This window comes from Pogona vitticeps, chromosome 2, assembly GCF_051106095.1.
Source record: "Pogona vitticeps strain Pit_001003342236 chromosome 2, PviZW2.1, whole genome shotgun sequence".
NCBI classification, from domain to species: domain Eukaryota; kingdom Metazoa; phylum Chordata; class Lepidosauria; order Squamata; family Agamidae; genus Pogona; species Pogona vitticeps.
This window is the reverse complement of record NC_135784.1, coordinates 194,984,988-195,012,731: the sequence shown is the minus strand read 5'-3', so window position 1 is coordinate 195,012,731 and position 27,744 is coordinate 194,984,988. Positions and strand designations below refer to the sequence as shown.

General features: G+C 42.8%; 1 protein-coding gene across 5 annotated transcripts in view; it reads left to right on the top strand.

Annotated features, from left to right (window-relative positions):
* Positions 1 to 27,744, top strand: part of LOC110088903 (ephrin type-B receptor 5) — a 160,309-nt gene that overhangs the window by 108,937 nt on the left and 23,628 nt on the right. For all 5 annotated transcript variants that reach the window (XM_072991836.2, XM_078384776.1, XM_020811529.3 and 2 more), the window contains 3 exons: positions 23,212 to 23,336; positions 25,485 to 25,647; positions 27,067 to 27,181. In XM_072991836.2, coding sequence (XP_072847937.1) covers positions 23,212 to 23,336; positions 25,485 to 25,647; positions 27,067 to 27,181 — 403 coding nt within the window. The remainder of the gene's footprint in view (positions 1 to 23,211; positions 23,337 to 25,484; positions 25,648 to 27,066; positions 27,182 to 27,744) is intronic.

Below are 27,744 nucleotides of genomic sequence, written 5' to 3'. Positions count from 1 at the left end.
ATACTGTTCCTTTAGAGATGATTAGAGATGATGGGAATCACAGGCCAGCAATAGTCAGAGGGCTACACTTTGTTCACCTCTGCTTTTAACCTCATGGAGAATCTTGCAAGTGCAGGGCCTGCCTTGTAGCAATGCAGAGATGTTGGGGATTCACCCTGGGAAAATGCAGCTGTTCCGCCACTGAATTGTGGTCCTTGTTTTCCACTGAAACCTGAAATGGTGTTACTTCTTTGAATGTGTGGTGCAAAACCAGTGCTTTGGATCAACTTTATAACCTGCTTGTCCTTTTGAATAGGGGACACTGCGCAAAGTGTAGACTGTATGTAATAGCAGTGGGCAATACTCCATAAGTGTGGGTTGGATTTGTAAAAATGCCACAGCTCCTTTTGTGGATAAAGGTGTCAAGTATGTCATACCTGCATGCAGGAAGGTGCAAGTGTCTGAAAAGATGAAGGGGCTGATTTTTATATGAAAAGGTACTGTTCAAAAGAAGTCCTTCCTGGAGGTGCCTTACCTCTCTGGCTATATCAGGATTCTGTCTGACCCTCTGCTACTTTCTGGTGCCTTCCCTCTCTTTCTCAACTTGCTCACTTTCTTTGCAGTGTCACACTTGCTCTCCTTCCTGTCCTGGCTGCCTTTTGTCATGTCTCTTCCTTTCCCTGCATCTTTTCAGTTCCCATCATTTTCTACCTTTGGCAGCTCATATTCTGCAGCCATTTAGAACAAATGTTACAACGATGTACCAGCCTGTCTGTCTCCAAAAAGAAAACATATGAGAGGGTGACAGGAGGTAAACCATGTGAACTTCTAGTCAATCTGAATTTCTGTAGTTGTGTCTCTAGGTTTGGACACAGCCAGACGTCTTTCTCAGATGTCAAAATGGAAAACATGTATAGTTATTGCTCAATTAACAAGGTATGTACAAGTTACTGTGCCCTCCTTAAGAATGGCAGGCATGAGATTTACAGTTCCTGTAATGTGTAAGGGAAGAGGTTTCAGCAAACGGAGAGCAGAAATGGTAAATCTTCATTTATTTCGTCCTCACAGGTGAGAACAACAAAATTCAAAAAGAGTTTTCATGTGTTTATTGCATTTCTTTGTAAAGCTGGTACAGTGGGGTCTGGACTTGAGAACTTAATCCGTATTGGAAGGCGGTTCTCAAGTCAAAATGTTCTCAGGTCAAATCTGCATTTCCCATAGGAATGCATTGAGAACCATTTGATCCGTATCTGCTCTTTTCCGTCCATAGAAACTAATGGGAAGCTGCTATTCCGCCTCCGACCACTAGAGGGGGATATTTTGTTTCTTTTTTTCTTAGGTCAAGAAAGGTTCAGGGAAGGCAGGGAAAATAGTCCAGGCAGTACAGTACCAGGCAGTCTGAAGACTGTCTCCCAATCCACTCTCTAAATGCTGGGAGGAGTGAGGAAGCAGACAGGCACCTTTTTCACTGGCCAACAGTTAACTGAAAGTTCACATTTTACACTTTCCCTGCCTCCCACGTGGTTTTTTTTCAGTTCTTAACTCAAATCTAAGTATGTAAGTCAAGTCAATATTTTCCTATGAGTGGTTCTTAAGTCAAAATGACTTAACTCAAGCCGTTCTTAAGTCAAGACCCCACTGTAGAACTATTTTTCACATAGGGTTGTGCTTTGCAAAAAAAAAGAGAGGAATTTTTTTTCACTAAAAAAACTTTCTGCAAAAATTCGCAGTACAGCTTTTGACCATATATATGGTCAAAAGCTGTACTGCAAATTTTTGCAGAAAGCAAAATTTATATATATAAATGCATTGGTCTTTATGCTGAAAATTTTTACAACAGGTGATGGTGTTTTTGACAAGATGTCTCATTGTTGACATAATTTTTGTTTAGGTGAGAAAATTTGCAAATATTCATTACATGTTCCATGGAGAGGGAGGACAGAGGGATTCTTAGCAACATTTAAGAGGCTCCTTTCAGATATAGTTAAATAAAAAAAATAAACACACAAACGAACACACATTCATTGATGCTTCACAAATTTCGTCTTATAAATTCCTATACCGAATTACCTTATTTGGACCTCTTGAATGAAAGTGTGGATCATAGTGTGCTGGTTTTGAGACTGTTGTGGCACAATCTTTGTCATTGTTTAAGGTTAACCACATGAATGTATGCATTTAAATAAATATTTTGAGAGAAATATAAATGTTTAAATGCATATTTTTGGGGAAAAATGTACCTGAATACATATTCAGATTGATAGATAGTTCGATGAGTATTTGGGGAGAATTAATTTTTTAATTGCAAAACCAGAATGGAATTATTATGGCAAGAATGCAAATAGATTAAAAAACATATTTGCCCATTTTCTTGATGCAGTTTGTAAACTGCAAACACAGATGTATTTAAGAGCGTTTGTTGTGGTTGTCTTTTAATTTGTCAAAATATGTACAGTAGCATCAACAAAGATCAAATTAGGGAAGCGTAAGTGTTCCCTCTAGATTTTTCTTTTCATTACAAGGGAACATGGGCGAATCTATTAAAGACGCTTCAGAAACACCTATGGCATGGGATTGGTATGGGCCAAAAGGCAAGAAATATGGTGCTCTGTTGTCTGAGGCTGCATGAAAAGCCAGAAAAGCCCCCATATCTATGTTGGGCCAAACTATGTGAAAAGCTGATATCATCTATGTGTCCTTTGGTACTTAGACAAAGCTGAGATTTGAATGCCCTGTCTTGGTTGACTGTCTAGACTGAATCCTGGTCTCTTCTCATAATGATCCTCTACTCCAGGCCCCCTGGCACATCCTGTGAGCCTGGTACTTTTTTCTCACTTTGGTATGTCTTTCTTTCTTTTGTATGCTGTACTTTTGTCCTTGAGCACTGCAAATTACTCCATTTCTGGTCCTGGACCTTGGGAAAGTAAAGAAGTCTGGCTTGCAATTGCAGGACCTTAATCGGATTCTATATATGTCAGTTTCAAAATGTGGAGAATAGCCGGATTCTTCAAAAGGGGTTTTCCCTCGGCTCCTTCAGCTATACACAAGGGAAGCCTATCACCCCTACCACCGAGGAGTCTTGGGTGCCTCATAGGATGCTTACTGTGGCCAGGCGGGTTCTTCTTTGTGTGCTGTTTTCTCCCCCGCCCCCTATTCTCTTCCCCGAGTTCATTAGGAGTGAGCTTGAGATGAGCTGTCCTCGATTCATAGTGACAGCTCACGCTAACGAGGCCTCTGTTCCTCCGTCACATGGCCTGAGCTCACCCCCACCTCCCCGTCTATTCGTCCCCCTTGGCAGCTTTTCATTTTAGCTTATCTCCCTCCCCCCCCCATTTTTCTCCCCCAGAGTATACATATATTTGAAAGGGACTTTCCTGGTCTAAGAGAAGGACAGGGGAATGAAATGAGGGAGAGATCTGGGAGAAAGACAGGAAGAGGAAAACCTTTCTGAATGAATGAATGAATGAATGGCTGGGTCAGTCATAAGGGGAGCTCTGTGGGATAAGACCAAAGGCTGTGGTGTTCAGCTTGTGATAGTAGCTGGCTAGATGTTTCCAGACAGCTGAGAAGCAGCCCAGGGAGGAAGCATCTCACAGCACCCCCTCCCTGCTTGTCCCCAACAAGCAGGGATGCACCGCCTTTAAACAGGAAGATTTGATTGTGGCATTATGGATAGGTGCCACTGACAGGCCTCTCTTGCATACATTTGTCTGGATTTTTTAAGCTAGCTGAACTCATGGTTAGTATTACAAGTCATGGTTGTGAATTCTGAAATGGGATTATTTGCTGCATGAAAAGTCCCTTTGTTTATCTGTCATACGTCTGTGGCTTGCCTGTTTTGTTGGGGGAATCCCAAATTCTGGCATAGTGAGAGAAGGAGGGGGGGGGAAACGTGATCTCTGTCTTTTCTCATCTGCCCTCACCATTCATAACTTGACAAGCTTCTGTCATTCCCACACCCCTGTGGTCCCTCTTTTATAAACAGTCTCAGCCTTTTCCTTGTACAGAAGGCGTTCTAGTTCCCGATTATTTTGGCCATCCTTTCTTGTCCCTTTTCTTCCTCCACAATGTCTTTCTGGATTCCTGGACAGAAGGCAGAAGAGCAATTGTAGACAAATTATGCTCTTGCAGCATAATAGGACGATGATGCTAGTTCTTGCTTTTTAATAATTGAAAGGCAAGTCAAAGAGGATTGTTTATAATTGGATGTTCTCGCGTTTCGTTTTTACGATTTTACCCACAGTGGTTTAAACATCAATTTAAATACTGGTATCAGTCAAGATTCCCAATGACCCGTGTTAGGCAAAGTTAATTTACAACCAAATAGTTACAACACTGTCACATTCATAACAACCAGATTTATTCTATCGTTATCTCAATCTAGCACATTTTGCACACTTGCCTTCCTTCCTTGGATTAACATATGGGGGGGATGTCTTTAAGACAGAGCTGGGTGTTATATAGCCCTCCCAGATGTTGTTGACTACATCTCCCATCATCCATCACTATTGGCCTTTCTGGCAACGTTGGTGGGAATTGCAATCCAATGACATATAGAGGGCTATACATTCCCTATCCTAGCCTTAAAATGTACCCATTGAGGGTGGGGTGGGCCAAGTGCAGCCCTGCCAAAGTTGTTGGACTTAAAAGTCCCAGGATTTCTCACCCTTAGCTATGTTGGCTGGGGCTGCTAGGACTTGTAATCCAATATTCTGCTATATAAGATCTCCAGGATCCATGACAGTTTGTGGGGCTTGGGCTGCATTCTTGTGTGCAATTACTTTAGAATAAATTAGGTTGAAAACAATGATATTGAACTGCACACCAAGTTGGGGGGGGGAGGGAGGAGTAAGAGAGTCTGTATACCAGGCAGTGTGGTTTCTGTTCAGATCCCTTTCCTTCACCTCAATTACAATCCTCTACATTCCCAAGTGTGATGCTTGAAAGGGGCTTCTTCTTCTTTCAAGTGAAAATGCTTTCTTAGACACATACTTTTGCTTCATAAGCAGAAGTATAACTATCACTACTCTTTTAGTTCAACATATTTAATGGAGGCAGTGGTGCCATTTAGAGATGGTATGCTTACATTTTACAGGAAGTGTTTCCCATATAAAAAAATTGTCCTTCTTAGCTGCTGGGCTGGGAGATGAGGCCAGGGAGGTGTTAATTACAAGGATATGCCTTTTTAGCCATGGCTGCCAAGCTGGAAAAGACATCAAAAGCCTCCTGTTTTCTAGACTAGGAAACCCAGGAAATACCTGTGGCCTTCTAGAGGCACTATGGAAAGCAGTGATCCTGAGTAACCACATTTGATAGCTACGAAAAAGTAAATGTATGAAGACAGCACAGCATCATAGTTGTAGCTGATTAATTATATAATTTTACTGAAATAAAGTTTAGTTTTTATGAAATTTGAAAATAAGAGCCAAGAAATAAGAGTCAGGAAATGTCAGTGGGAGCCAGTTTACTTCTCAAAGAGCAATTGCCCTCCTCATTTCCCTCCTATTTCTCTATGTATAAAAGGGGAAAGACTGAGGCCGAAGCCAAGAACCTTTGTTTCTATAGGATGTCACCCAGAACATAGGGTCTTCTTTCACCCAAACTTTGTATACAGGGAAATATTCAGTGTCTTTGATCTTTTAAATGGGAAACACATACTTTAAAATCTTCTCTCTTTTTTTGTTTAAAATAGTTTTAGATCCCCTTTGCTGGCAGCTTAGAGTAGTTTACAACAATAAATGAAGTTTTGTTTTGTTTTTTTGAAAAAAGGCAACGGTAAATAATGCAATGTAAAATAAGCAACAATGCTAAAACTGTTGTAGGCTAAATAATTGCGGGGAAGGAGTATGGGAACCATTCAGTCAACGGTTTGAGGAAAGAAGTTGGTGTTTACTTCTCTGAAGCTCAGTGTCATGGGCCAATATGTCCAATAATAACCCCCCTCCGTTTGTGTGTTTCTCTAATGTGGCTAAACCTCTGAGATCCTAGTGGTGATCCTTGTGAAAGGTTTTGTAGAAATCCTAAATGGCACTGGTAGTAACCCTGATCCTTGAAGGATACCATGTAAACATTCCCGAGGATCTGCTGCCTCCTTCATTAGATAGATCTCTGTGAGTCTCCATGGAAAAAGAACAGATTCGCAATGGAGTCTTTCTGCCTGTTTGGTCCCCAAAAACATAATCGACTGTCATTCTTACTCTCTTATCAAGAATGCCACAAAATACCTCGCCCTCAAAAAGTGGGTGGGACGAGAATGATTGTGCTGTTCTTCATCTTTAAGTGCATAGATGAGACGAATGAAGATTTACACCCCTCCTTGTGGAGTACTGTATATAACAGCTCAGTCAGTGGAGTGTTCTGGTGGAGCCCTGCTGAATTTTAGCTCACCGTTATGCAGGTGGAGATCAGCCCGTTGTTTTAAAGGGACGTCCCACGTGGGCAGGTGGTTGCAGGATTCCCCCTAGTGCAAGCAGTGGGGAAGGAGGCAGCGGGCAGCAGGACTTTAACCCTAGTTTCAAAATACCTGTTTGCTGTATTCACACATCTACATTTTAGATATTTACATTTGTACATAGACATTTTTAAATGCGCAAGAAAAAGTAACATGCAGAGTTGTCTGCACGGCCACACATAACCAAAAGCCACTACAGAAACTTTCATCTAGTTATTGCTTCCTTTAATCTAGACTTCTGTATGTATTGAGGGAGCGATATGGCAAGGGAGAGGAGTACATCCTATACGATGGGTAAAAAAATGCTGAAAGGCATACAGAGCAAACAGAGACAGGCCTTCAGGCATAAAACAGCTCCCACAGGTGTCTACAAGTGTGAGGGCACAGCGGAGCCACCTCGTAGCTGCCAGAAGACACCAGTTCCCTGCACGTGCTTTTGTTAGAGCAGCAGGATTTGGAAAGGTTGCAAGACCAAGAATTGCTAAGGTGTGAGGAAGATTTCAGTTTGAAAGCAGTGACATTCACAGGAACTGGTGCAGAAGGGGCATCAGACAGACTTCATAAAACTGAGGAGAGAACAGCTAGAGATAAAATTCTGAGGGCAGAGTGTGACCCTGGGATTATTGACTGTGAAGACAAATGGAAGTGTTGGTTCAGGGAAGAAATTGATTTAGGTTGCTCCTCTTGCTGTAAGAAGCGCATCAGTTCTGTTCAGCTGAAAGAAACAGCCACGAATGTGGCCAGGGAAGGCATGAAGTTTTCATAAGATAATGCACATTCAGAAGCCTGGATGTGCTGTTAGAACAGGCCTAGACACCTTAAGCCACATGCTCAGCCTGCCCAGTGTGGATTGTGATCTGCCAAGTGCCCGTCGCACCTCATCCCAGGAGGCCTCAAGGAAGGGGTCAGAAACTGGAGTTTTGTGAAGCCCCTTTGTTGTGATGTGCCATCAAGTCAGTTCTGTTTTAGAGATTACCAGCACATGAACTGCTCTAGTTAGGCATTTCTTATCCCAGTAAGGGTGCAGCTGGGCAATCAACCAAGTTGATAAAAGGAACTCTTGGCCACATCAGATATCTGCTCCTCCATAGAGAGTGATGGGTCCAAGAATACCTCCTGCCTATAAATCCAGTCCTTTCAAGGGAAGTGTAACCCATTAAGGTCAGGTAAATATCCCTCTAACCAGTCCAACGAAGCTCCCAAGAGAAGGATTTCTGTCTTATTGCATTCAGTTTCACTTTATTGTCCCTCTTCCGGTCCATTATCAACACCAGGCAGCACTCAAGCTTCCTGCAGATGAAGAGAAGGAGAGATAGAACAGAAAGTTCGTGGTGACAGGGAGACAGGCTGGAGGCTAGCTATTCTGCTATATGCAATCTGCAGTGATGCAGGCCAGGAACATGTTGAGCAGCTTCATCTACTGTTTGTAAGACACAGATCTTCATCACTGCCAGCAAAGAGAAGGTATCACTAGGCTAGGTTCACATAAGCTCTGATTGTTTCCAAATGATCCAGCTTTGCAATATTTGCAATAATGAGTTTCTGGACCTCCCTCATAAAAACCCAGAGGTCTCCCTTCTCTACCTTGTGAAGCTGGCTTCACTCTGACTTTTTCTTTCCCTGTGCTTGCTACTTTATTGCTTATGATGGTCCATCTGCTGAAATACACACCTGCTCCGTCAGATGGTAAGGCATCATCCATCTTCATTTGAACTCCTGTAGAAATGCGCTGAAGGCAGAGAAACTGACAGACATGGACTAAGGGGTTCTCTTTTGACAATAATGGTAAGACAGAACGTGAGCTTAATACCTAACCTTGATCGTGTGCAATGCCTGAATTTGCAAAACTGGATTTGGAACAAAATACTGTAACGGCATGGTTTACCAGGAAGTCTTCTTGCATTAAAATGAATAGGAACTGCAGAAGAGCACTACAAGAAAATAGTCATTCTGCAGATAGATTCAGTGGCCCAAATTGTTTCCCCCCCCCCTTGTTTTTTTTGTTAATACTGCCGTAACACAAATGGTGAATTTTTTTCAGGTAAATTGCCTTAAATTAAGAAATCATAGACATTCACTGTCGTATACTGAATTGTGTGACTCAGCGTGCGACTGATGATGTCTACGGTGATTTCTTAACTTGGGGTAATTTGCCTCCAAAACTTAAGTCATTTGTGTAGCTATGTAACAGGATTTTAGCCACTGTGTATAAATCTTGCTATTGCCATGCTCTCTCTGTGTGATGGAAATAGCACCACTTTGCATTAAGTAACAAGCTTCTATTTCCAGTTATTTCTGTTACATACTTTAAAAAATGGCTTAATAGTCATTTTTCTAGTGAACGCTGAGGATTGCATATTGGAAAAAGAGGTTTTAAAAGCTACTGAATTCTAAGAATTTTGACAACCAACGTTAAGTGTGGGTTCTGTATTGACAACATTCCCTACATTTCAGTGTACTGTTGATAGAAACGTATGCACAGAGCCTAGCCGCAGAGTCAGAAGTTCTCCAGGGTGTTAAGACAGTGCCTGGCTTTTGGTGTGGAATCAAACTAGGCTAGCTATTCTAGACCTTGTAGTGCAGCAGTTAGTAGACTTGAGCTATGATTCATTCTAGCTTCAAATTTCACTTCTGCCATGAGTTTGCCAGATTTACTAGGTTACCTGACTGTAGGCCAGCCACAATCACCAGCTCCCTAACTACAAGATGAACATAGTAAAACAGACATAGGATCATTGTAAGGATTACTCAAGATGTGAAGAATCCTTGAATGCCTATAAATGCAATGCTGGGGCAGAACTGAAAAGTAATTTTCCTCAAAGTACAAGCCACCCAGTACACTGAGGCCGAAATCCTGTTGCTCAGCATAAACCAAATCTGTTCCTACCCAGTAAACCATCTGTGCCATAGTTCTTGGGATATGCATGCACTTGCACCAAGGCAGTGTTCACACACACACACCCCAGTGAATCATGATAGTTACAGTTTGTTTACTGGCTAGGAACAGATCAAAAGTTGTGTATTTGCCTTGTACTCAGCAACAGGATTTCAGTCTGAGAATCATGTTACTGTCTTGCAAAGCGAAGGAACTAGATGGTATGGTGCCCACGCAGCATCATGTCCTTGGGCATTCCTTGCCAATAACACAGAGCGGGCTAAGGAAATGCACAAGTGGATGACCTGAGGACATAGGTTAGATCATCCCTCCAAATTATGTAAGGGTAAGCAGCAGCAGCATGGTGTGCCATTCCAACCTGGAAGACCAAGAAGACAAAGAACTGTTAAAGAATAGACCCCTTTCTCTCTCCCCAGATATAGAGGCAAAGAAGGATCAAGCAGCAGAGGAATCCAAGATGAGGCCCAGTGTTAATAACAAGAGTAATAGAAGCAGGAGCAATAATATACTTCATTTGGAATTGTGTAGAGATGCTGCTGCTGCCACCTGTCTTTCTTGTCTTCTCAGACATGGTGTGCATGTAAAAATATTCCTCATCTCCAGCATGACAAACAACAGTCTGAAGGCAACTAGTGAACTCTTCATTAAGCACCCGGTCCCGCTGCCACCTTGGGGACACAGAGATCCTCCTAGAATACTTGTGGCAGCAAATTATCTGTTACTAGATGCACAGGTAATGTGTCTCCACCCATCAACGGCATTAGAAGAGAGCAAAAGGTGAGTGCAAGAGCTTGGGCATGCACAAGATGGATTCTAATTCTGTGCACAGAGCTGACCCCAAGTCACAAAACAGGGAGAGAAGGTGCTGTGAGGACCAAAGCCGGTGCTACAAATTCTGAGGCAGAATTGTGCGACGCACCTGACTTGCATATCTGTATTCATACCTCAGATGCTCTTTTGATCCACACCGAGATGTGTCTCAGGAGCAGTGTTAGTGCTGTATTATCAAAGGCAACATCCCTTTTGAACAGGTGTGTTGTGCTCTAGAAATATTTATTTGGTGCTTCCAGGCAGACAGCTTCTTTAATTATCAATCAAAAATTATTATACAGTTTTTCCGTGTATTTTGGCTGAGAAAGCAAACAAAAGAAAAGATCTTAAAAGTATAGTGGGGAAATATGACGGGCTTGCAAGTGGCTGATAAAAATTATGTGAATGAGGAAGGGTGATGAAGTGATAAAAGCCTTCATGCATTTGCAGGATCTGTTACTTTGAAGAAGAAAAGAATGCATTGCTTATTGTTTTAAGAATAACACATAATGTTTCTAACATGTTCCTTCTTTGTTTACCTTTTATTCTCATTTTTCAGGAAGATATACTTGAAAAAAATAGGGGTGGGGGGGGGAGAGCCAAAAGTGGCCAAAAATAACCCTAGTGAAGGGTGAGCTCTAGAATAGTGTTACAGGCAGCTATATTTCTTTGCAAATATTGCATTTCTGCAGTACCTTCCAAAATGTTTGGATTGTTGTTGTTGCCTTCTAAAATAGCCCATTAGAGGTACAGTACTATTTGTGTACTTGCAACATGTTAGTAACAAGGTCTGATCTAGGGCATGAGCCAGGACAGGGCCAAAATCCATGGACCTGCAGCCCAGGTTTCTTCCACGGTCATCTGGTGAGAGGCAGTTGATGGGGCAGCATCAGTCAGTGCCATCATCAGTATCGGGACAGCAGGAGCATTTGGTGGGGGCCCACTGGCACAGATGCTGCTTCTGGCGCTATTCTGTCTTCCAAGAGAGAGAGGAGCAGGGGATGTAAGCAGACACAAACACACACATATGCATAAACAGGTTATAGGCAAGCGGCAGCAAGCAGGGTGGATTTGATTTAAATCAAATCGATTTAAATCATGGTTTATTTTTTTTTAATCAGATGTTTTTTGACAATTTCAGTTTTAAAAATCATATTTTGTATTGTGATTTAAATATTTTTTTAAAAAAATCATTGTTTTTTATCTACCGTGGCAGCCAGCCAGGTTACAGATATATATTTTCTTCTTAGAGTTAATAACCATTGTCTATTATTATTTATTAACTTCAATGTTACATTATGATGTTCTGCACTTAAATGGTGCTTATTTGCATTTAAGCATGTATAGCAGCTTGGACGCTCTATGTTATTCTTGTACTTCTGATGATGTGAAGATTTTAAACAACATAATAACTATACATGCTCAACATATCTCTTTCAAAAAAAATCTGTGTTGGCAAACAGAGGTGGGTGGTGGCTTTATTATTTTGCTTTAACATACCAATAATGCAAAAAATGTTTGTCCAACATGGAAGGGTTGTTTGTGGAAAGAGTAGAAGTTGTTTGTATTCTCAAGGAAATGGACGGAAGAATCAGCAAAAGGGTCCTGAAATTTAAAGTTTGAGAACACTATTGTAGAAAGCCATTGCTCCTTAAAATAACAGGGCAGTTTCTATAGTTTTTAAAGTTGAGTCACAATTTTGCCCTGTCTGTATTTCTATATACATAACTTAAGCATACACATACTTAAGCACATACTCATGGAAAATGGGACAACCTTCTGCTCTTCCCCTGTTCATGGATCTGTTGGAACCCAGCCTTCTGCCTTTGTGTTACACCTGGCTTCATGTTCCTCTCCTTCTCTTGCTCTCCTCTGTCTAAGATTTGGTTTGTTGGGGGGATATTTATTCAGTCTTATACAAGTGAGTGTTTTTTCCAGGGGTTATTCAGATCTTGTGCTTTCTCTCTAGTTACTGTAATCTGTGTAATCATATAACCTTGTTGCAGTTATTCTGCATTCTCCTTTTATTCAGCAGAAGGTTTTAGCTTTCATTCTTATGTATGTGCCTTTTATTAGGAGATAGCAACAGTGTCATCAGCATAATAACAGCTGTTGACAGCAGGCTTGAATGCAGGTTGCTATCTCACTTGGCTGGTGCTTAGAGGATGTTGTCACAACTTGCTATAGCCAGTGAGATTTGACTGCGTAATCACGTTGTGGAGGGTAGGTGAGGATAGTTTAAATAAATGAGCAAACAGTTTTGCAAGGAGCAAAAACGGGGGCGGGGGGGAGAGTTCTTTCCAGCACTATGGAAAATGTTCATTAAGTAGTTTCAATTCAGCTCTAGCCAATACAGCTGCTGGTGCAGATGTATAAACACTGTTATTCTCTTTTATTTGAGCAGTTTCTGTGAACAGCCTATAAAAGGAGAAAAGCACAGCATGCTGAGAGTTTTAGCTAAGAAATTATATAGAAAATACGGAGGTCCCAACATGTGCAACACACAGATTCTCTGACCCCCTATTCCTTGCCTGTCTTTTAAATCAACATTATGTCTTTTATTCATTTGCTTGTTCTAAAAAATGAAGTGTAAACCAGCCCTGTCCATGTCCCTGGAAGTTTTGGATTATGTTCCTTCCTTTTAGGGGTTAAAAATCTCTTACTCTCAGGAGCTTGGCTATTCTCATGAGCTCATCCTTGTGTCAGGCTGCACTGATGTCAAGGAGCCTATTTTCCCAGGTTGTCTGATAAGAAGGTGTCTGCAGCTTCTCCCGAGAAGTTAATCCGTCGCTGGGAGGGAGGTGACTATGCAGTTCGGCAGACTGCCCACCACCACCAACCACCACATCAAGTTTCCCATAGATTCTGGAATGCAGACCCTCTGATATAAAAGCATGGGACTTGTTGGGGACTTGTTCTCTGCCTCGGGGCAGGAGTATGCAGGGGTGCCCAGGTGGTTAGCCCTCCAGGAAAACATACTCCACCTGGATTTATGGGAAGCATTCCAGCACTAATTGCTGGCGGGGCGTGGAGCTTTCTTTGAAGGATCTGCTGCATCCTATTCACCAACATTCTATCCTACCGCTCTTAATTGGAAAACAGTGATCTTTCTCAAGCACTCTCAAACCTGTTCGATTGGAGCCATGACAAGGGTGGGTGGGATTGAGACAGATAAATACTCCTTCCTGTTTGCACTTTCTTGAGGTGGGTAATTTTTTTTAAAATCACCCTTTTAGACTGCTCAATAACTGGGGTGATGATGATCACATTTAAGTTAAATGTGTGTTTTTTTTAAAAAAAAACAGTATTAAACAGAGATAATAATGTTATCATCCCATAAGGAAAGAGCTGTTGTTCTGTGGGGAACATTGGGTATAGGAACTGCTATGATGAGTATCTGCGCTTCCAGATTTACTACTGCACCCCAGCATGCTGACCCCATCCCCTTGTGCTGTAGTTCTTCTCATGCAGAGACCACATAATTTGAAAGCCTAAAAAAGGTTGAGCCTCTCCTGCCAGGAGGCATTTGGTTGGGGATGGTGGGAGTTGTAGTTTGATGCAGAACTAAATAGAAACTGCTGGTGATTCTCTGTGGTCTTCTTTTTATGCTTTCCTCCCAAATGTTTGGGTCGCCCTGTAGTGAAGTCACCTGTTCTTTTTTTAATGGTTGATCGGATGAGCTGCTCATTTCAAACTTGTTTTAATAGATTATTTCATCAGTCACCTGTTGTAAATACTGTATGTCAGAAGCTGCTTCACCCTGCTCAGAGATGGAGGCTGACAGTGTTTAAGAACAAAATGAATGTATACAGGAAGGGTGAGGTTGAAGCAGGCAAGGTGCCTCCGGAGCAATTGAGGCAAGAAAAAAGCATACTCCCTTGGCATGATTATCCCAAGAGGCTTTTGGTGCTCTTAATGGATTGATCATGTAGAAGGATTCCTCTCTCTCTCTCTCGAGGATGGCATTTGATGCAAGGATGTGCATTTGGATTCAGAAATATTAAGAATTCACCGAATAATGCAAATTTGCGATTTAAAAGTGAAGACCATTTTATTTCTGTTTTTGGCACTAGACATAGAAGAATTAATGAGGTCCACTGTGTAAGTCTTATGGATGAGATGCAACTACTTGGTTTTAAAGCAGAGAAGGTGACCCTCTGGCAACAAACCTGATTGGGTAGAAGAGGCTCCCTATACGGCCAGTCAACTTTTTCTGCCCTTCTCTCCAGTCATCAAGAAAGACCCATTTATAGCTGTCAGGATCAGGAACTCTTACCTGTAGCCTGGCAGGTGTTTACGTGGACCCAGAGCGCTACTTTGCACACTAGCAAGATTTTTAATGTGTGAAAACCGTTGAAGTGGGATATATATGTGTGAAGGTTTGGTGGAATTGGTCACATTTATATATACAGTATATACTTTAGGTAGGATAGGAGAGGGAGAATTCTGGAATTCATTGCTTTAGATCCTTATTATCAGGTAGGCATGCTAATATTCCTATTGTGAACGTTTCATATGTGCTGAAAGCTTTTTGTGTGGGCTGAAGGATTTTAAAATAGAGCATTATCCTTACCTGCATTTATGATGTGAATGAGAATTCTGATCATATAGGTTTCAGATATGTGTTACAGAGTGAATGGAAGAGCTTGGTACGAATATACCTATTGAACCCTCTCATACTCTATGAGGATGGGTAAGAAATTAATTAGGTTTACAAATGTATGCAAATGTATCCAAGTCATACATCAGAACCAAGTGCAGTTTAGAATTCTCACATTTATGAGCCCTGATACAATTTGCACAACAATTTTGTAAAATGCATAGGATTAAAGTTTAAGTTGGGTTTTCCAACCTAGTGTTTTCTGGGTGCCTTGGACTATAAATACCATGCTTCAGTTGATGGCTTGGATTGGTTGGATTGGTAGTCCAATACACCTGGAAATATGAAGTTGGAGAATGTGGCTTTAGAGCAGGGGTCAGGGAACTTTTTAACCTTTCACCCCCTAAAAAATTTATATACGCCGACATTACCCCCTTGATTTGAAAGGAAGGATCTCGGTCATGCGCAGCCAGTTGAGCGCCGCCACTGAAGCCTCGCTGCCCGCCTCCTCCTCCTTCGCTGCCTGGCAGGACCGCGCGCTCAGTCCTTGGCCCCGCGGGGGCGGCTCCCTTTCTCTGCCAGCAGGCAACTCCTGGGTGGCCATCAAAGAGCAGCAGGTGGCTCGCCTGCTGGGAGCGCCCAACGCCGCCTCCCACTCTGGCACCAGTTCCTGCGGCTGCTCGCCGGGGCGGCTGCGTCGGGCCTCGGCATCAGGGCTCCCACGGGCCTTGCTGTTGAAGCGCCATGATAGCTGCCACATGGAGGGCAAGAGGCTCTGTCAGGCCTGGCCGAACGACATGGAGGCACCGCTAAAGGAAGCCGCGCGGTCGGGAGAGCACCGCTGCTGCCCAACTGGCTCCTATGGGGCATAGGGCAGCGGCAGTGGCCCAGTGCCAGGAGGCTGACCCTGGCCTGGGCCACTGTCATGGCCATGCCCGCTCCCCTCTGCCGCAATCCACCTCTCCAGGCACTAGAAGGAGAGGCTCCTCCTGGCTGGGACGCTCTGGCCACTCATCTTGGCCTTGCCCTCCGCCATGGTTGGCCCTGCCGCTGCCGCCTCGGCTGCCATACGCTGCTGGCGGGGGCCTGTCGCCTGCCGCCGGCCACCATCTGCCATGGCTCGGTTGCAGCCGGGCCGGAGAAGGGGGCGGGAAGGGGGAGATTGGGCAGCTGGGGAGCCCCCTCCAAGCAGAAGAGGAGGGGGGAAGGGGTTTAGGGTTGCGTCCTCATTACCTCCAGGATTTTCATTTTTACCCCATTTGGGGTGATTTACACTTGTTCCCTGACCACTGCTTTAGAGCGTAGATCTAATAACCTTGTTCAGTTAAGCTTTATTGATGATTGGTGCCCCTCTTCCCTTCTCTTTCCCTTTTTACAATTTACTCCCCTTTCAGACACTGTAGACTGTTTTGTCTAGAGTGAAAAAAATAATAATGAAGAATTTTGGCCAGGCTCCTTACTGAGTTTACTGAGCTTTGACCCCAAGTCATACAACTGGCGTGTGCAGTCACGCCAACTCTCTGTTGTCCTCAGGTCCCACACTTGGGTGTGTGCCTGAGCCCATTGAAAGATGACAAAAGAATGTCCAAAAAAATTGTTTCCTTTCGCATGTGGTGTTTCACAGTAGGATTCTGGCCGATGTCTGTAATCCATTTAGAGGACATAAATTTAATGCAATCCATTGCTAAAATGCAGTAGGAGGTTGCTACGAAGATCAGTTAATAGATCAAGGCTGGGGAATTCTTAATCAGAAATGTTTTGAGTGCCTCTGAATATAATATTCTTCTGTATTAAATCTACCTCTCCAGATGGGTGCAAGTAGAAACCCTGGGTTTTCACAGAAAGAGAGGAAGAGAGACATTGTTAACATTGTTTGTATGGCTAGGCTTGCAACATCTGACCATTACAGTGGTGCCTCGCTAGACAGTTACCCCGCATGACAGTTTTCTCACTAGACATTGACTTTTTGCGATTGCTGTAGCGATTCGCAAAACAGTGGTTCCTATGGGGGAATTTCGCTGGACAATGTTTGGTCCCTGCTTTGCGAACCGATTTTCACTAGATGACGATTTTGACAGCTCCCTCTGCGCTCGCAAAATGGGTGTTTTCGGGATCTAAGCTTCGCAAGACAGCTATTTAAACAGCTGATCGGCGTTTCGCAAAGCGGCTTTCCTATGGCTGATCTTCACTAGACAGCGACGATTCTTCCCCATTGGAACGCATTAAACAGGTTTCAATGCATTCCAATGTGGAAATGCTTTTCGCTAGACAATGATCTCGCTAAACAGCGATTTCAGTGGAACAGATTATCATCGTCTAGCAAGGCACCACTGTGTATTCTTCAGCCACCACCCATTCCTTATTTTTCTGATTGAATCTCTTGGCTGATTGAATTCTCTTGAATCTCTTTTTCTGATTGAATCTCCCAACTCCCCCATCATCTCTGTAATCATTCCTTTCTCACACTTACCTTTTGTAATCTGTGCTCACCTCACTCTTTTTCTGGATACTGCCAGGCAACAGCACTTTTGTAATCTGTGCTCACCTCACTCTTTTTCTGGATACTGCGGCCATGGAGCTTACAAGAAAAGTGCCTCAGCCCCTTACTGCCAAGATCACTTCCCCTTCTTCTTCTTCTCCTAGCTGTTGCTCAGAATCTTCATATGCCTTGATTTCACAGCTTTGGCAAAACAGAAATAACTATATTTTTAATGGGAAAATATTAAACTAGAGAGGACCTAACAAAATTGAGTCGTGTTAAGGCATTTAACTAAATAAGGCATTTAACTAAATTAATCTGATTAATAAAAATAATTTGCTTTTTCACAACTTTAGGTTTTTAAGAATGAATATTGGGGTCATCTTTTTCATACTTAGGTAAAGGTAAAGGCTCCCCTTGACATTTTTAGTCCAGTCGTGTCCGACTCTAGGGGGCGGTGCTCATCCCCGTCTCCAAGCTGTAGAGTCAGCGTTTGTCCAAAGACAGTTTCCATGGTCACGTGGCCAGTGCGACTAGACACGGAACGCCGTTACCTTCCCACCGAGGTGGTACCTATTTATCTACTCGCATTTTTACATGCTTTCGAACTGCTAGGGTGGCACGAGTTTTCTTACTTACATCCTTCCTTTCTCTTTCACAGCAAACCATTGTTTACCTGTATAATTAAACTGCTCAGAGTTAGTAATCGGTTGCTGGTCAACCAGGATAGGAAGCTATGATGCAAAGTTTGAAGTCTTGGTTCATAGAAAACCATAGTTTGTACCAGCATCCTCTCTGTGAGGCTCTTTGGGGCTACAGCTCCTGATATTCCTGGCTATTGGCCATGCTGGCTCTGGACTGATAGCAGTCGAACTTCTGAAGAACTGGAGGATGCCAGGTTGGGGAAGGCTGTTTGATACAAACCATAGGTTGCCAAGTCCAGATGTGCTACGAAAACACAAGGGCATGAAGTGGGAGGAAAGGAAGAAGGAGTGTGTGAGCTTGTGAATTGTTCATGCAGTGCTACATGTGAACCAAGCCAAAGTTTCAGAGTATAGTTTTGAAATAATGTTCACGGACACTTGTCGTGTATCCTTCAAACTCTACATTTGGGTCAGAAACTTTTTTCAAAACTTCTTTTTAAAAATATAGTGTAAAATGCCATGTACATTTTAAGATAATAGTACTAGATAAAACATCTTCTATTTGAACCAAAATGTTGTTGTTGTTTTTCTCCAGATATGATCTGAGATGAGGGGGAAGGGAGAGAGTAAAGGGAAAAGGTGTACATAAAATATTTCAGCATGATCATTCCCTTGTATTTTTTTTTCTTGATTTACAGTACCTGAAGCTGGTTCCTGCTTGCCTAAGCTGGTTAAAGCCTCTTTGATTTGCTTCTCCCAGAGTAATTTCCTCTTGTTTTATATGAAAAAAAACCCCACCCTCAATCCTTTTATGTTTCCCAGTGCTGAGAAGAAAGCGAGCGCCTTTGGTGATTTCAGTTTTACCAGATGTGTACCCACTGGCCCAGATGTTTCCAGGTTTCACACTGCAATGTATTTCAGATTTTTTTTCTCATCACCGATTCTCTCTGGTGCAACCTTATTTCCAGTCCCCAGTAGGAGTTGTTTTGCTACAACTGCTAAACATTTAAAAACAATGATTTTAAAAAATGTGTTTCGTGGCATCTTGTGTTTCTTCATTAGTTCCATTGATTCAAATGGGCCTACTCTAACTTTGACATATTATGCTAAAGTCAGCCATAGCTAGAGTCAGCCCATTGGAATCAATACAAGTTATGGAGGAGTTGACTTGCCAAATCAATGGGCCTATGCTAGTGCAGTTTACAACATCAAGCAAGCAGGTCTTTGGCCAACATGAAAACAAGGTGTAGTGTCTGACAACCTAGATTGTGGTCAATTAAAGCTCACATAGAAATAAATCCGTTGGTTTTCAAGGTGCTGCAACTCTCTCGTTTTGCTTTGAAATAGGAGAGGAGGGGGGGTTTCCTGAAGGCAGAAAACCCTCTGTGTGTGTTAGAGAGTTCCAGGAGCCTGGTAGTGTCCTCTTGAAACATGTTCTTTTTCAGTGCACACTTTTTAACTACAAGGAGTCCATATAGCACTTGGTAGGTCAAGTAAGTGGTTTTTGTAATACACCAAAGATCTGTACAAGAGATTTTCTCATTTTGTCTCCTTGTGCCATCCCAGCCTTTGTGGCTTCTGGTGTTCCTGTTTAGGTTTTTTAGCTGGCTAGATAGATCTGTGAGTTAGATATCGGGCTGTGGAGTCAGAGGTTAGGGGTTTGATTCCCCCACTGTGGCTTCTGGGAAAAGGACGGTCTCTGGAGCCTTAGGCAAGCTGCACGGCCCTAGGGTGCCCCCAGAAGAAGGGAATCGTAAATCACTTCTTGGTACCCTCTGCCTAGTAAACCTTGCAAAGCATCACCGTTGGCTTGACAGCACACTGTTATTATTTATTCGAGCATCTGCTTTTCTCTTAGTATGTTTGTTTTAAAATCTCCATCTATTATCCCCATGTTTTCTCACCTTTCTACCAAATGTTTAGAGAAAGCTGGCAGGGAGCATCTCAGGAAAACAGCATGACACTGTAGTGGAAGGCAAAACCCATCTTCCTTTCTCTTGCTTCACAGTGTGGAAATCAGAGGGCAGCCTCCTGTTCAGTGTTTACATGTGCAGAACGCCAGCTGTGGAAGCTGCTGCAGTGATGTGCCAGTCCTGGACCTGGCTGTGCACCGCAGCACCTTGCCAGGTAGAAGCAGTTGGAGATCTGCATCCACATAAATACAAAACACTGTACTGGCTGGTGCTTGGAAACAACTCATTAAAATTAAGTAGCTGCATGTTTAAGGAGTACCTTACTACTCAGTGAGACTTGATGAATTAATTTATTGGTTAACAACACCAGTTATCAGAGTTTAGCAATAACTACTTCCATATACCTTGTTATGTGCTAACTAACCAGCCAGATAGTTCATTGAATGAAGTACCTGGCAATGGAGACAGAAGCTGGGAGTTCAATTCCCCACTATGCCTTCAGGGGGAAGAGCTAGCCTGTGTAGTCTTGGGCAACCTGCGCAGTCCCAGAGCACCCCCAGAAGAAGGGAATGTTAAAACACATCTGAGTACTTTATGTGTAGGAAACACTGAAGAGGGTCACCATAAGTCTGAACTGACTACATAGTATAGTATTAGTAGTAGCAGCTGCAGCAGCATTTTCTGGTAACAGCATTTAATATTCCAGTGGTGTAATGAATAAAAGGTTTTACCCCGTTTTTCATTTTAGGAAGTACTGTATGGTAATCCCAATAGGACATCAGTTGGAGAATGCTGCGGTTGTTAGACACTGTGAATGGTGGGGCTCAAACCTGGAATCCTTGGTCACTGCTTAGAAAACATGTGCCCCAGTACTGATCTTTACAGACCACACTTTTTGGTTCTGTGAAAGTGAGAAGGCAGAGGATGCAATTACTAAACTGTACAGAAAAACACTCTGCATATTTATAGAGATTCTCAAAATATTTCAGAGTATCAACACTCTGCCCTTGATTTACCTTCTGTTCTTTGTAGCTACTTAATGCTGTATTTGCTTTTGCGGTGGATCAGCCGTCCTCCACTTGGAATGAACACATCATTCCTTGTATAAATCTTTTCCAATACAGATAAGCAATCCATGGGGTTTGGTGTAGAAGCAAACAGTATGCCACTTGCTTTGTGGCGGGGGAGGAGGGAAGGAGAGACAAATATAGACTGGTTACAAAAACAAAAATGAACAAAGTGTTACATCCCATGCTTTAAGACAGCCTTCCTCAAGCTGACACTTTCTAGAGCCATGCCACAATAAATGTGACCATGCCTGTCCATTGATCAGATTAGAGGATTGGAAGCCTGATGCCTCTGAAATCTGTCAGCTTAGGGAAAGCAATGGAAATAGTATAAAAAGTGCACTTTTGAAGGAGCCAATGATGAATTGTGACATTGAGACAACCAAATGTGCTATTCTCTGTGAAGACCGTGGGCCAAAATCCAAGGGTCCCCAAAGTGTAAATGGTAAAACTTTTGGAGAGGAATTGCCGCAAAATGTGAAGCCAGTGTAACATTACCTGTTGCATGCTGCGCTGTGTGACTGAGTGCACAATTGATAATGTCTACACTGATTTGGCAACTTTCAACAAAAGCGGTGACATTTACATTATGCTGGCAATAAGGTTACTTAAAAGTAACTATTTGGCTAGCAGATTGATTAATGGTAACGCACTGCATTCAATCCCAGTATTTTAACAATACCAACAAATTAATTTCCTCATGCCAAATAATCAGCATTAGTGAATTAAATTTGGAATGTACTGTTCACTAGTCTGCATAAAAAGGGGAGGTGGAAGACCATTATTTTAAAAAAATGCCTACAGTATAACCCCGTGACTCAAACATACAGGATGGTAAGAAGGAACTTGGCAGGCAAGGCAAGAATTGAGACTTTGTGATAGTTGGGCGGAAAAGCATCTGTGATGATTTCTCTAATATTCTTTTTTTCCTCTTCCAAATAAAAAGCCACAGCTGACCTGAACGCTTAAATCTGGTCTCTGCCTTGCCCCCTCAAAGCAGCTGACTCCTTCTCTCACAGATCCTGCATTTCTGCATCATTTACCTTCTTCTGTGCTGTTGGTCAGAAATATTTAGATTTTACAGATACCCAAAGGGAAAAGAAACCGTGAACGTCTGTAGGAAGACCTCTATGGAGAGTGAAAACTAATCAAGGAAGCAAGAAACAAAGAGAAAAATGACACAAGAAAATATAAGACAATTGAAAAACATTTTTGGATCTCTTCAATGTGTTTACATTTCACTGATTCCACTGGGAATCAAACAACACACTATGTTAAACAAGTACTACGCAGCCAACTATAAACTGTGTGATTGTGACCAGCAGGCATACATGGAAAAAGATTTAAACATGTTCCCAGCTGGGTTGTATCTAGGACTCTCCCCATGTATTGAAGTTTTAAAAGGAGAAGAAGTTTCCGCTGGCCCCAGGAGTCTCCCCTAATTTTGTGTCCTGCATGTAGAGAACTAAATTTTTATATAGGAAAATAAAAGATGGGAAGAGATTTATGCATCCCACTGTGACACATGCCCTATTTATCTCTTGGCTGGATTACTCTTAACACGCTCTGCATGGGGCTGCCTTTAGAAAGTGTTTAGAAACTCCAAAAGGTTCAAAATGCCGCAGTCAGATTGTTAGCTGGGGCTGGTTACAGGTAACTCCCCTATCACAACAGTTCCACTGGCTGCCGATCCATTTCTGGGCACAATTCAGAGTATTGGTTTTAACATACAAAGCCCTAAATGGGGTTTTGTAGGTTAAATAGGCTTGGGTTCCAGCTATCTGAAAGACCTCATCTCCCTCTTATGAGCCAGCTCAGGCATTAAGATCATCAGGGGAAGCCTTTTTCTCAGTCCCATCACCCACAAGCACATTTGGTGGGGACACAGGAGAGGGCCTTCTCTGTTGCTGCTCCCAGACTCTGGAACTCCCTCCCATGGGAAGCTAGGCTGACCCCATCTTTACTGTCCTTCTGCAAGTAGACAAAAACCTTTCTCTTCACACAGGCTTTTCTGTAATGACTGGTGGTCTGAGAGGTTTTTTTTTAAAAAGAAAAATAGACTGCTGAGTTCTGTTGTTTTAAATGTGTTTTAATATTGATTCTATTTACTATTTTAATACAATACTTTTTAATTCTATTCACTTTTTAATACAATAATTCTTTTAAAATATTTGCATCCTTACTGTTTCTAGCTTTTAAATCCTGTTTTTGAATGATGTGAGCGCCTTGAGTCCCTTTAAGGAGAAAAGCAGGATTAAAATGTTTTAAATAAATAAACTACAACCAAGTTTCAAATGCCAGCCGGTGCCCTGATTTACATTTTCCCACATAAGCCCCTTTCCTCATGTTCTCTTACCTCCTTCTCATTGCAGTCCCTTCTGCAGTCCCCATGATGCATCAAGTGAGTCGCACGACGAGCAGCATCACTTTATCCTGGCCACAACCTGACCAACCCAATGGGATCATCTTGGACTATCAGCTGCGCTATTTCGACAAGGTAAGGTGGAGGCAGAAAAGGCTGGCCTGTTTCTCTGTGAGGGCTCAAGTGCTGGAGGGAAAGGGGGAATTATAGGGGGACAAGAAAATCCCCATGAAGTGAGACGAGAGCAGGCTGAGAAAATAAGGCCAGGGTCTTGTTGGGTATTATTGGATGTGTAACAGCATTTTTTTTATTTTATTGCATTTACCAGGCTGCCTATCCTATGTTTTATGGGTGCAGCCAGGAAAGGACCAGGGATTGATAGTGCAACCTGGAAACAGTAGCTTGTGAAACAGCTAATGTCACTTGCATGCTTGCCTTTTCATGGTCACACAAGATTCAGAAGGATTCTGACCTGAGACTTGAGTCTTAAGAAATTTTGATAACACTAGTCAACATTTAAATGTCCACATTTTATAGGAAAAAATCAACAGTCACACAAGCCAAGAATTTCTTACAGGGGCCATATTTGGCAGAATTTGCTTCCCAACAGATATCAGGATAATTGGAATCTCCCATCACTACTACATTACATCTCTTTGAAACTCTTGAAATTTGTTTTTCAAAGGTTTGATCCTCATTTTCTATTTGGTTGGGCAGTTGGTAGTAGACCCCAACTACCATATTCCATTATTTTTTTTCACCTAATATTAATCCAGCTAATTCCATCCTCCGGGATTCCCTTTTTTACGTATAGTGAAATTCCACACACACCCCTCTATCCTTTCTGTTCTTTTTGAAAATAATTATATCCTTCAGTTGCTGTATCCAAGTCACAGGAGACATCCTACCATGTTTCGGTTATCTCTGTCAAGTCATACTTTCCCTCCTGAACTATGATTTCCAGTTCTTCTGTTTTGTTTTCCATACTCTTGGCTTTCATATATAGGCACCAGATATTGTGTGATTTGTGGCCTGCCTTTTTCCATCCATTTTTATAAAGACTTTTATTGGGCCCCATTAGAGCTGCTTGCTCTTATCGGTGCATAAGCCTTCATCTGTCTTTACCTGAGTTTGCATCTCCCTCCCGCTTTCAGTTCAGTGGAATTCAGTAATTCAACCACTGTATCCTGTTGCTGGATCTCCTAGTAAATTCTGGATGAATTGCTATGAATTGAAAATGATTTCTGACTCCCCATTATTTAACAACAGTACGTAGGAACAAAATGACAGCCCACTCCCACCCTGGTTATATGAATGAAAAGATGAAAACCAGGGTTGTGTTTGTCATAAACAAGAGCAGATGTTGGTGATGAAGGACTGTGAATTCAGCTCAGTTTTGGTACTCAAAATATTCGTGGACTCACCAGGCTGGATCACAGGATTCTAGTAAAAACAAAGTGTATTAATTGAATGAATTAAAGTGAAATCCTGCAAGGATGAAGTCTACTGAGATCCTGATGTAAAGAAGGTCTGACAAAATTCTCTGCACATTTATAAAACTACAGTTCCCAGGGCTCCATTGGGGAAAATATGGGGCCGAAGAACAGTTCAGTTCTGCCTTATAGGGCTAGCTCCAAGCAATAAACTTTGCCACTGGAGAAGGAAGCCATTTTGTCTCAGCAATCATTTTCTTATGTTACCTCAGAAGCCTGGGAACTTCTGCAGCTCATGTCATTCTTGAAAAAGAGCAGTCTGGGAAAAGTCCACATGGAAAAATGTGAAAATGTAGTATATACCCATGTCAGAACAGGCTTCTTCCTGAGTGGGGGCAACACTGGTACGAGTTTGAAGCCATGTCCTACCACACTTTGACTTCAGAGTTTTCATGTTGCCTGAATAATACAGGACATTTCTTCCACTCCACTGAAGCCATGTAGAAACAAGCTCTTAGGAAAATGATAAGAGGCCAGTTGCTGCATCCTTCTTTCCGTTCAACACACCAAGTGAGATTTGAGCAATTCTTGAAGAATTTAACTGTGGCAATCTTCTCTCTTTTATTCAAGCCATTCTTGATTTCTTCTTCAGTTGCTTTTTTTCTCTTCAGCACAGATAGCAGCATTCAGCAGGCCCACAGTTAGAGCCAAAGATGGAAGATGGTGTTGAGGGGGCTGCTTAGCTAAGCTGTTTAGAGAAAATAGCGGTGGGTCTGGGATGAGAGATTATTGGGGAGGGAGAAGCAGAGTTATGCTTACTAACTTCTCTTGGCTGCCTGTTGATTCCTAGTCAGAAGATGAGGACAATTCTTTCACCTTAACCAGCGAGACTAATATGGCCACAATCTCCAATCTGAGCCCGGGAAAGATATATGCCTTCCAGGTGCGAGCCCGGACAGCAGTGGGTTATGGGCCATACAGTGGAAATATGTATTTCCAAACCTTGGTGGGAGGTAAGTGATGCACTGTTATAATTGTTCCAAACAAGAGTTACCATCTTTTTTTCTCATGCATACTGATACCGGTTTTTCACCAGTACCTTGTTCATGCTTCATAAACCTTAACAACACTCACATACCTTACAGGCTAACACATGCCTTATCTCTCTCTCTCTCTCAATCTCTTTTTTCATGGTTGTGTATAGTCAGAGTGTAACCTCATTTCAGTGTGGACATAATCCATCCTGCATGAATCTGAACTGAAAATGCTGTGGTAGATAGTGTTTGGTGGGAGGGTGGATCTTCTCAAATCCCCAGATATTATCAGCTGACACTAAAGGATGGCTGAAGATACTGACCTCCCAGCATGGCAGTTGCAAAGGGACTGAAATAGGCAGTAGAGGAGTAAGCAAGCAAACAAGCAGGTATTAGGATGCCTGTGTCAAGGTGATAGGGAGTGGGTGATCAAAACAGGAGTGAAGTGGTGTGCATGAGTGAGTCTATGACTCCAAGACTGAGGGACTCTACGTGTGGTAGTGTCAGACTACATAAAGCTTGGGACTTTGTAGGCAGAGTCACAATTGCTTGTTCCCTGGGCAGTCTAAGCAAGACTTGGAAGATGATGTGGTTCTACCAGGTATGGAGAAGCCAATGGGCTTTTCTTTGGAGGCAAGAGTTGTCCAAGAGCCCATGGACACAACAAATGAAGGAAACTTCAGCCTTAGAGCACCAGATGTTCTCAAAGTTACAGGTTTCTCCACCCCCAATGCTCTTGACAACAGGTTGGGAGGGTGTGTCCATATATACCGTATTTTTCCATGTATATGACGCCCCCCAATGTATAAGATGACCCCTTAATTTTGACCCTTGCCAGAGGCAGAGAAACAGTTAATGGGAAACTGCTCTTCCACCTCCATCTCCTGCTGATGCTGCCGCCACTATCCGATCACCTCCTCCATTGCGACTGCTGGGGCTCACTTCTAGTTCACGTCATTGCTGCCTTTTCCCCTGCCTGAAGGGAGCGCTGGAGGAAGCAATGTGGTGGCAGCAGCCAATGGACAGCAGCAAGAGGCATCTGGGCGCGTGCGAGTGCTCCTTTGCCTCTGCCTCCTGCTGCCGCCTCCACCACTGGAGGGGACAAGGCGGCGACGTGAGCTGGAGGTGAAGCCCCGGCAGTCACACTGGAGGAGGAAATTGGGCAGCGGTGGCAGCAAGAGGCGCCCGGATGCACACGAGTGCTCCTTTGCCTCTGCTTCCTTCCGTGTATAAAACGACCCTCAATTTTCCCCTTAATTATTTTAGGAAAAAGTATCGTTTTATACACGGAAAAATACGAGGGTGTGTGCGTGCGTGTGTGCATGTGTTACTGGGAGGGTTCATGATGACAGAGAAGATGTCAAGATGAGGCTTATTGACACTGTCCCTTTTGAACAGGTGAGCGCTCTGAGATGGTACAGGACCGATTGCCACTTATTGTAGGTTCAGCGCTTGGTGGTTTGGCCTTTTTGGTGATTGCTGCCATTGCCATCCTTGCCATTGTCTTCAAGAGGTGAGTTTTTTGCTCCTACTTCACTAAAGGTCTTGGTTGATCAACATGTATGAACCCCTCTTGTGAAAGAGCCCAGACATAATTTAATATATAGACCTAGGTCTCTGGAGATCTTGTCGTGCCTTACACCTCCACTAGGAAGAAAGAGTTCACTGTCTCTTCTGTCTGTAGACGTCATGTAAGGGAAACCTAAAGACAGAAAACTCTCTCTGGTCTGGTGGGTAGATACCTGTGCAAGGGAAACCATTCTTTTCCCCCAGGAGTTAAGCTGCATGTAACTGGATCATGCAGCAGCAAGAAAGGTAAAAAGGATCTTGGGCCAAGGGATTCTCGCATTTCAGGGTAATGCTGCAACCAGCCTGTTCGTGTGGTAGATCAATCCTAACAGAACCTTGAAAGTTGAACAGAATATTGAAATAAAGCAAAACAGGGTGTGCTTTGAGAAGAGTCATATAGTCACTGCTAGAAATGAAGGGGGATTATGCCAAATCTGTCACTTCCCCCCCCCTGCTCCATGGATGGGGAACATCTGGCCCTCCAGAGGTTGTTGGACTGAAACAGTC